The 10,153-nt window shown below is 33.2% G+C and overlaps 1 protein-coding gene across 1 annotated transcript; it reads right to left on the bottom strand.

Annotated features, from left to right (window-relative positions):
- Positions 1–262: 262 nt before the first annotated feature.
- On the bottom strand, positions 263–9,979 carry LOC113665193 (amyloid protein-binding protein 2). Its single transcript, XM_027180860.2, has 17 exons — positions 9,835–9,979; positions 9,635–9,723; positions 7,711–7,874; positions 7,254–7,374; positions 6,771–6,942; positions 6,175–6,231; positions 5,904–5,936; positions 5,245–5,312; positions 4,962–5,067; positions 4,400–4,524; positions 3,714–3,799; positions 3,388–3,493; positions 2,660–2,744; positions 2,159–2,218; positions 1,968–2,073; positions 1,734–1,811; positions 263–1,615 (listed from the first exon to the last, which is right to left on the bottom strand). The coding sequence occupies exons 1-17, from the start codon at positions 9,961–9,963 to the stop codon at positions 1,461–1,463; spliced, it is 1,740 nt and encodes a 579-aa protein (XP_027036661.2). The 5' UTR covers positions 9,964–9,979; the 3' UTR covers positions 263–1,460.
- Between the last annotated feature and the right edge of the window lie 174 nt (positions 9,980–10,153).

The raw sequence follows: 10,153 nt of genomic DNA, 5'->3' as shown, positions 1-10,153 counted from the left end.
TATCACGTACGATTCAAGAAAGAAGCAGTTTTAAAGTTGCAGTGTATATCACGTGTGATTCAAGAAAGAAGCATTTTAAAAGTTGCGGTGTATATATATCACATGTGATTCAAGAAAGAAGCATTTTAAAAGTTGCGGTGTATATATATATCACATGTGATTCAAGAAAGAAGCAGTTTAAAAGTTGCGGTGTATATATATCACGTGTGATATATATCATACATACCATATTTCAAAGCTGTATTGTATTGTTGAGAACATAGTGAATAATGATCATGTTTATTTGTCTTTTTTGGTTTGTACTGTATTTAATTTATTGATACACTACACAGGTTAACGTTTATAAAACAAGTCTTACTTTACAACTATTAACACATATACCAATTTAATTTCGATCCCATCAATTTGATTTTGTTTGTGAAAGTTTTATATGCTCACAATAAAATATTTAAATGCAAAGTTTGTGGAGAAAAGCAATTCGTTCACGAAAATTAAAAATTTGATTGATAACGATGCCATTCCTATTAAGATGGAAACACTTTCCTTACAAAATTAATAGGAACGCAGAATTAAGAGAGATTATTCTGTTGTATAGAAAGGATGCGTGATTGCTTTCTTTCTTCATGATCTCAAAGGTGGTTCAGATTTATAGGTACTATGCCCTTAATTTTTTAGTAGTAAATAACATATTTGTCAAACCTTTACGTTTATTCGTACACTCAAGGTAAATTGTGTTATAACGCCCTTTCCATGTTTCAGAGAAACACTGATTCTGATCCCTGACTGGTTGTTAAGTAAGTAACATGTTCAAATTAACTGTTCTTGACTTTATCTTCCATCATCTTTTCTACTCTCTTTGCCTTAAACCTTTCTATATCTTTTGCTTGGTAGTGTTAGCATGAATCTTTCTGCTTCTCTTTACTTAATTCTTTCTGCTAACAGTAGTATTAAAATATCAATATCATTGTAAAGAAGCATATATTACGCTTTGTTAAATTATTTTTGAAAGTTTAAGAGGTTAATTTTAAAATAACTATTCTATTTCGTGTTTCATACTTACATTGGTTTACACATGACTAAATTTACGAGAATTACCTAAATGAGCGTAATATACTACGTAATTTTCTTTTCAACAATTACAACCGACCAAAAAAAATATACAAGGCCCATAAATTGAAATTTGTTTTACATACAAAAATTAGTTAATGCAAATGCACCAAATAATAGTTTAACACCAGGTGCATTACTCACAAAGGCAGAAATGACTCTTGTAGTTTTACGTCATCTTGACTTTATATTACACATTTGCTAGCATATCCATAATAAAATTCCGTAAGGATAATTTTGAATGAAATCCCAAATGTCATCTTTACACAATTTCTTGGGCTTTCCAAGGAGATACTATTTCTTAAATATTAATGCCTAAACATCAATGATATTTCCTAAAAGTCACATTATTATCAGTCAGGCTGATTCAGAAAATATTGTATAAACTTCCCTGTAGGCCATGGGTCAGGTGTCTTGTCATGAGCAGACTCTGCTTTGGATGCGTTTTCCCGCAGATCTTTCCAGTCCATCAGCGTTTGATGATATCTCTCCATAAAGTCAAAATTACCTATCAAAAGCGCAACAAGGTTTCAACTCTTTATTCAGTTTGAGCCGTGAAATTTCTCTTCAAAAGACTATGACAATGCCTTTCCTTTGTGTAAAAAGGATTATGAATTGGATCATACCTTGAGAATCATAGAGATTAATAAGTCCTCTGTAATCATACTCAAGACCACTGTACCCATCTCCAAACAGTTTTCTACCTGTTGCAAAAGAACACACAATTCCTGTCTTTCTCTTAATAATAAATTACAAAGTAGAAGAAATATAATACAGACCAATATAAAATTAATTTTTTATTGACTATAGAAAAGTTTAAATTAAAATTATACACAGATGATTCTCTGTCATGAACTAACCTATTGCAATTGATCTCAAGTACAACTGCTCAGCCCTTTCATATTGCTCCATGTCATAATTGTATAATGATGCCAAGTGACCCAATGACAGTGCCACTTCATAGTCCTAAAACACCACAAAACCCATAAGAAATTCAGTTAGAACCATTGCTGGACTAGGATCTTCTACTCTTAGCTAATATTGTTCTTACTTCACTTCCAAGTATTCTTTCTTTAATTTCAATTGCTTTCTTGTGCATTACCTCTGCTTCCTGAAGAAAGGAAAAAACAATCATCTTTAATACCTACAGGTTATTAACTTGCCCATGCTGATAATTTTGATGAAAATAAAAGATGCAATGTCATCTTTCAAGATCAGACTTAAATTCTGGAGTCTGCAGGCAGACAGCTCACCAACTGTCAGTGACAGCTGGAAGATGTAGCAATCTGCTGGCATACATCTCACAAACTATCAGTGACAGCTAGAAGATGTTCCTCACAACTGACCAAAACTTAACTGTTTTATATATATATTCTTTGCCCTGGCAACTTGACAAAAAAAAAAAGATCAATGAAATAGTAATAATGAAAATAATGGGCAAAGGGGAGGAAGAATATTTGCCTCTTTCCTTTTTTCATGGAAATGAGTTACTGAGCCCAAAGCAAAACCTAAGCTAAATACAAAGAAAGTTTTTTTTTTTTAAATTACTTACTTCATATCTTCTCATTGACTGATAAAGACGTCCTAAGTTTCCATAATGTTTTGCTGTTTGAACATTGTTTTCTCCAAATGATTTCCTGGAGGCAACATTTCTTAATTTCAAAGCATTGCCATATGGTGGAATATTCAACACAGGACTTTAAATGCACATTAAGATACCAGACACACAGTAACCCTTCAGCTCCAATAAGAGTGAACAAAACAGAATTTCTCCTTACAATATCAATGAAATATCAAGAAGTTGAGTGATGAGAACAAAAAAAAATTTAATTAAAGGATTATCAATTGATCCAATACCAAATTCTCCACACTAACCTGATAAGAATTGTAAAGAAAACAGTAAGGAGAATTACTAATGAGATCTCAGGAGTGAAAGGGTTAAGAAGAGGAAGAAGACAAAAGGAATGAAGCTAAACAGGAAAAAATTTGAATATTCTCCTATTTTTGGCTACTCAATGCCAAATTAGAGGCTGTAGGTTCTGATTGAATACTTTATTTGCAACTGAATACTAAATTGAAGTCTTACTAATAAACACTTCTGCTCAACTTCTTTTAGCTTGAATACTTCACAGCTAATAAAATATCTGCCATTTGTAATATGTAGTGTATAATCTAACTTTTCCACTAAAATGACTACTGAGAAATGCCAGGTGTTGATCATTTAATTTCTTTTTTGAACAGGCTTCAAGACACTCCATTATGGGCAGAGAAGACACCTACCTAGCCAGATCAAGTGAAGCTAAATGAAGCTCCTGAGCTTCTTTTAAAATTTCTTCTTCTTTCTGTCTAATTGGAGTGTCAATTGCTATTTCTTCTAGAATAAGGGCTGGAGAAAAGAAAAGTAAACTGCTTTAAAGCTGAATAATAATGAAAAATAATAAACTCTTACTGTTAGCATTTCTTATGATATCATTTCTTATGTGTCTTATTATCAGGGACAGACCACTGTTTGTGTAGTTTGTGCTTCCTCACATAATTTACTACAAGTAATGATGAATTATATTCAACACTAGGATGTTTCTCAAAACACAGTATTTCAAATTTACCTTTCACTCTTTTTGATGAAGCAAGAAGTAAATGATCTTCAGGGAAAAGTTTTGTGATAATACTGATGGCTCTTTCTGCATGGTATCTGTTTGACAATATGTAGAAGAACAAAATTTCCATATTTACTGTGACTGTGTAATCTGGACTAGCATGCCCTCATTGTATGTATTCCTGAATTTACTACCTAAATAATCAACTTTATGAAAGCCATTCCACTAATATAACTAATAAAATGAACAACTCAATCCAAACTTCTCCAAAACTCAAAAACAAATCATAACTTGTTAACTGTAGCAAGACAGCTTGGAAAAAAACAGGGGAGTGCAGACTGTCATGCCTGTTCAATTGTGAATGACTTTGAGAGAGTAATTGGGCCTCTCTTTGACAATCCACCCTCATCTCTATGAAATCAATACTAACATTATTATAAAACTCTGGTATGAGTAAATTAATATGCACAAAAATTTTCAGAACAATGTTAGTATCTGAGCAATTGTGCACCTACCCCTCCCATAGACCAACAACAGTCAATTGATGATAAGTTAAGGCTAATGTTGGGTAAGGGGAGGGGTAGGTGTGTAGTTGCTTATTTATTGACATTGATCTAAGTTTTCTTTGTTCTGTTTTGCTCAATTGTTTGTTTGGTGGTTGTTGTTGTTCTTTTTAAAGAAAATAAAAATATTACCTGGCTTCTTCAAAGTTCCCTGTACTGTATTCATGGACATACAAAGCATAACTAAGATCTTCATGAGCTGTTGCTACATGTAAGTTGTTGTATCCAAAGACATAAAACCTAGTATGAAAAGCTTCCTAAAAACCACAAACAACAAATCTGTTAAAAATGTAACAGTTACTATTTACAAAGAAGCAGAGTGATTGTGACAATTATATCAAAAGTTGTGACCAATGAAGGTGGGGAATCCTTCTGCAATAGAATGCCACACTGCTTATATCTTGAATTTGCAAACAGGACTTTTAACCTGATGCTTGATTAGTGCGCTTGAAAATTTTGAAAGGTATCTGATGAGTTTCCTGCCAATCATACTGAGACAGAGTTATGGCACAGGTATATAGGCTGACACAATGAGATATTTATTAAATAAATGATAAGTTTTTTGAAAAGCCTGACTTTCAAAACCTTTCATTAATCAAAAATTAAGCCAAAAAAGTTAGGATACAAAAATTTTCAGTCAAAGCTGATTTATTACTAACAATGACTGTCATAAATTGATAGGTAGTGTCCTTACCTTGTATACTTTGACAGAGAGATTTATAGCATCTACATTGAGGAGATAATAACCATAGTCAATTAGTGTATCTGCATACTTTGGGTGATCACATCCAAAATGCTGCCTGAAACAAAACAAAAAAAAAACACATGTAAAATCATGAGTATATATGTGTGATTAATACTTACAATATAAGAGCTACTCAACCAAATCAGACCACAGATTGAAGACATTTGAAACATCTTTGAAATTTGATATATTGAAATGTCAACAATGTCATTTAAGTTTAAAATGGACATACTTGGCTAAAAACATGGCCTGCTTTATCAAAAGTTCTGCTTTCTTGAATTTGCGCTTCACTACACAAGCCTGAAAAAGAATGGAAAACAAGATTTGAATTCACTATTAACGATAAATATAGAGCAAACACAATGAACTTACAGTGTTGGTAATAATGAACTGACTACACTTAATCACAGACTAAAAACAAAAATTGATTGTATTGTTAACAAGACAAAACCAAACTGGTATGACGTGCTACTAGCACACATGCTTTGAGACTTAAAATTTGAAAACACATGGTGAGAATTTATTATGCATACAATTTTCACATGTGCGAGTTTTTCAATTTGTCACTTTTTTGGCAGAGTCACTCTTTAGAGGTTTATTCATTTTGGATTTAACAGTTTACCACATTTCCATTTGGTGCTTTTTTTGGCCTATTTTCTGAAGGGTTTCTGTTACCAATTTTGATTTTGCATGGTGTGATTTTCTGGGTAATAATAGTCCCAAAAGACTGTATTATTAATTGATGTAGCTTTCATTTCAAACATCCTCAATCAACTGCCATCAAGCAGATGGTGCCTCTGTCTTGTCAGAATCATTTGATTAAACATGCTCACAAAATTGAAAAAAGACAAGACAAAAAGAAATATCAGCATAAAATAACTCTCACTATACCTTGGATGCGTTTCTTAGAATATCAACTACAGCCTACAAAAAGAAGCCTGAAATTAGACTTTTATAAAAGAAACTGATTTTGGATACTGGGGAATCAAAACTTATCTCATATCTTTGTAGATTTCCCATACACTAACATCAGGAAGATTATTCTATTTTTCTATATTGTGCACATATAGCACTTAGAGATGTATTATAAAAACAGAATCTTGCATTAATACTCCACGAAAGTATGAATTAATTCATTAATAGGTTTAGCATAACTATTTACCTTCATGGGCAATCCAGGACAAATTTTCTGTAAGGCCTTCATGCTGTATTTGTATGCCTGTGAATAATGAAAATTAAAGACAAAAGAGTCTAATGAATAAAGTAACCACAAGGACAAAATCTCTGTACACAAATTCTCTTTACGCTGTGGCCAGAATGATTTGACTTTTCAATTCCATATCTCAGAGGTGTTTAGCTTATATCTGCTAGTATTTATTTGGCAGTGAAACCTTTTCTTTAGGACCTCTATTCAGAGGACAAATCTATTTAATAATGTAGACTTTGGTCCTAGGTGAAATAAAACCCCTAAAAACTTATCACCTCTATCTTTTTGCCCTCACAGTCATTTTCTTTGATATAATTCAAACCTCGTCTCTACAGTAAACAGGGTTGTCAAAGTATGCTAGCAAGTGTTGCATTTCAGTTTCCGCTCTGAAAATCACATCTGCTATTCCAAATGTTTATGGCTAAATTTTCAGCATGGAAGCATGACAACAATGACCCCTAGAGTCGCCTGGTTTGTATCACATTCTAGTAACTCAATTCTTACTGACAACTCTGACTAAATTGAATTTAAGACAGGCAAATTTATCTCACCTCCTCATAATCACTAAGTGCAAAGAGCAGGCCACATTTTTCTCCATAAAGAACCGCCAAGTTGATGTCTAGCTCATTTTTGCTGGCTATCTTACTTGTCATTTCTGTGGCTTCTCTAAAGGTATCTTTTGCTGAGTCAAATTTACAATTTGCAGTTCTAAGATGGAGCAGTCTATGAAAGGTGTTTACATTACATTATCAGTAATAAATAATAATATTATGTGGTAACAACTTTTACAGAATGGTAAAGCACTATAAGAACCAAATTATAAACATACTTATTTATCTAGAATGTCTACTGTAACCATGGCCCACATGTTCTGGAGGATTGACCCTCAAGGCAGTTGTTGTTGTAGCTGAGGGCTTCTTAAACTAAATGCAGTTTGTAGAAGTTTACCATGCATGTTTTCATTTGAACTATACCTGCACCTAACATTCTAACAGGTAGGATTTATATACCTACATATTCAGTACCACATGTACCTTGTCAGAAATTTACAAGCTATTCTACATTCATCTGGTTCTCTAATGTTACACAGCTTGTGACTAACAGTTAATATCTTCTCTGCATCATCATACCATCCAGCCTCTGATAGGAAACCACCTAAAACGTCAATGAAACTGGTTAACCATTTTTCTCTCACTATCCTATCAGTAATTCTCCTGACTGTCTGCTGCACAATTCTCATGATGTTGGTTTGGAGAGTTTGGTATTGGATCAACTAATAATTGACATTTTCTTTTTTCTTATCACTGGTCTGCTTGATATTAATTCTCTTTTGGTCACTCATGGGAGTTAAAGGGTCAACAGAAGAAATAAAAAAAGCAAGTATAACTGCTCCTGAAATTAATCCAAAGAACCTTACAGGTATACCATACACTTAGAAAAACCTGATGCAATGGTTTAAAGGATGGAGTACACTTTAGAAGCTACTCATACCAAGTGACATCCCTGCTTTTAACAGTTTCTGAATGAGATGTCGATCTGATGTTTCTCCTTCATTGAATGCCTTGTGACACCTCTTGACAAACTCTGCTGAAAGGACTTTTGATAAGTCAAATCCTTCTTCTCTCAAACCTTGGAACACTGCATAAAGCTTGACCCTGGAGAAAAATAACAAACCAAGTTTGATCACACATCAATTGATGAATTTTAAAAACCATCAGAGCAGTTCACAACTGAGGATCAAAAAACCAAAACCAAGGTAATCATAACTGCCAATCAGAGCAAAGGTTAACATCATTATTGACCAATGAGAATTCAAGTAAAAACAGGCAACCAACTTGAAGCCCAGGAAAACATAATTGACCAAATTGAGATTGCTTTCAGTTTAGTATTTGATTGGTTGAAATGGTGGGGTGAGTCTTCTCAAAGCAATCCAGGATCACTTTCAATACTTAGCTGAAAACTGCTCGAACCCAGACATGTCACTAATATTTACATTGGACAGCTGCCTAGTCAATACCTATTTCAACATTAATAAACCAGCCTGATTTGAGTACTAATATGACAGTGCCCATCATGCTTGTAATTGGACAGTGTAATAGGATAGTTGCCACTTCATGCTTGCAAAAGTGGAAAGTAATTGTCATAAGCATGCGCTGTTGTTGTGCATTTCACATGGTTAATTGTTGTTGTTGTTGTTTTTTAAAAACTTATAACAAATGCTTATTTCTTTCTCAAATTTTCAAATTGTTGTTTTTTCATAAAAAAAAAAAAAAACTTATAACAAATGCTTATTTCTTTCTTAAATTTTCATAGTTTTGATTAATTGGTAACAGGTCTTTGTGTCGCCCAATTCTGTCTATAATCATACTCTTGATAAACAAATCATATTCCTGCTTTACAGTCATCAGATTTTGTTAATACTCATATGATGAGAGACCAAAGTGGACTCCCCTCAGTCCTATTACCATTATGTATTAATTAATTACATTGTGTAAGTAAATTTATACCAAAATTCCCAGTAAATTGCTACAGGTAATCTGTTAATTACATTGTGTATGTAAATTTATACCAAAATTCCCAGCAAATTGCCCACAAGTTATTTGTTAATCTATCAGTAAACAACTATTGCTAAATTGTAAACAGTGAAATGGATAAGAAGTTAGGAGTTAAAAAAAGAACCTGAATACTGCCTTAGCTATTACAAGTAAACAAGTTATAGGTGCTATTTGTTAAGAATATCTTTTTCATTTAATACATTTATTGTGACAACTTCCTCAGCCTAAAGTGGCATTCAAGGTATTTGCCATCTTGTCCTGTTACCTGTTCATACCAAGTAGTCTTAGTTTGATGCTATTTTGTTTTGAATTTTTTGATTGAGCCAGGATGCATCTGTCTTATAGGTGTAGATTTTCTTCATCAAAGAGAAATAATTTTTGAAGCTTTTCGTGTTTTATCGTGTTAAATGCAAGCTTTAATCAGTTTAGTTAAGCATTTCCTGTACCGAGGAAATAACTCAAAAGTTTGGAAAATATCTCCCTTTACATCAGCGAAAGTTAAATTCACCTTAAGATTTCAAATAGGATTGTATATTTGTAGATCAAATTTCGTGGAGTGGAATCGAAATATACTAACAAATCGTTTCTCTTTTTATCTTTTCTTTATAGCGATTCCGCCTGACTGAAAATGGGTCGCTTTACCTTGTAAAAGATTTAGTAAAATTTAACAGTTTCAATATTAGCTTCTTCTAAAAAGTTACTGCCTATGTAAATCATTCATCAGTTCTATTTTCGCGAAGGACTTCAGGTAGCAAACCGTTCAAGTATCTGACGTGACACAATTGGCATGAAATTAAATTTCAAACGATGCTCTCAACAGTGTCTTAATTGTAAACACAAAAAGATACCTTTATATTTACCTTGTGTCTCCAGCTTTTAAAGCCTTTGAAACGACATCTAACTCACTTAGTTCGGATACCAATACCTCATTCTTCCCTGAGTCGAAGAGCTGAATAACAACAAAACCGCATGGAGTTACAAGCTAAACAAATTTTGTAAACATTAACTGTCGGGGTAACAAAGCGAAAAAAAAGTAAGACGAAAGGATTAAAATACATACCGTTCGATATATGTCACACTGAACGGCATTCGGCAGTGAGCGATACTCTAACTTGAATAAATCACAATTCCTAACTGTTGTAAAAGTTGCTAAATCATACAAACTATGAACTATTCTGCCTGCCGCCATGTTTACATCCTTTCTGCCTAGGGAGTTACTACATCACGGGCGACGAGCGGGGATAGAAAAAACGACCCAAATATGAGCGGTCAGCGGTGAAATAGCTTTTATACTTCATATAGAGACATATAATTTGTTGTTCCAGAGACAATCATGTTGTAAAGCCGAAATGTTTATTGAAAAGGTCATAGACAGGCCT

Source organism: Pocillopora damicornis, chromosome 12, assembly GCF_964200805.1.
Source record: "Pocillopora damicornis chromosome 12, jaPocDami1.2, whole genome shotgun sequence".
Taxonomy (NCBI): domain Eukaryota; kingdom Metazoa; phylum Cnidaria; class Anthozoa; order Scleractinia; family Pocilloporidae; genus Pocillopora; species Pocillopora damicornis.
Note: the sequence above shows the minus strand (reverse complement) of the source record. Positions and strands in the feature narration are given on the sequence as shown.

What these genes read in the sequence shown, in the direction of transcription:
- LOC113665193 (XM_027180860.2), bottom strand. Translation starts at nt 9,963, where the DNA reads ATGGCGGCAGGCAGAATAGTTCATAGTTTGTATGATTTAGCAACTTTT. An exon ending in AGTGTGACATATATCGAACG is followed by an intron (nt 9,724 to 9,834) that starts GTATGTATTTTA and finishes GTTGTTATTCAG; the next exon opens with CTCTTCGACTCAGGGAAGAA. An exon ending in GTCCTGGATTGCCCATGAAG is followed by an intron (nt 5,937 to 6,174) that starts GTAAATAGTTAT and finishes TTCTTTTTGTAG; the next exon opens with GCTGTAGTTGATATTCTAAG.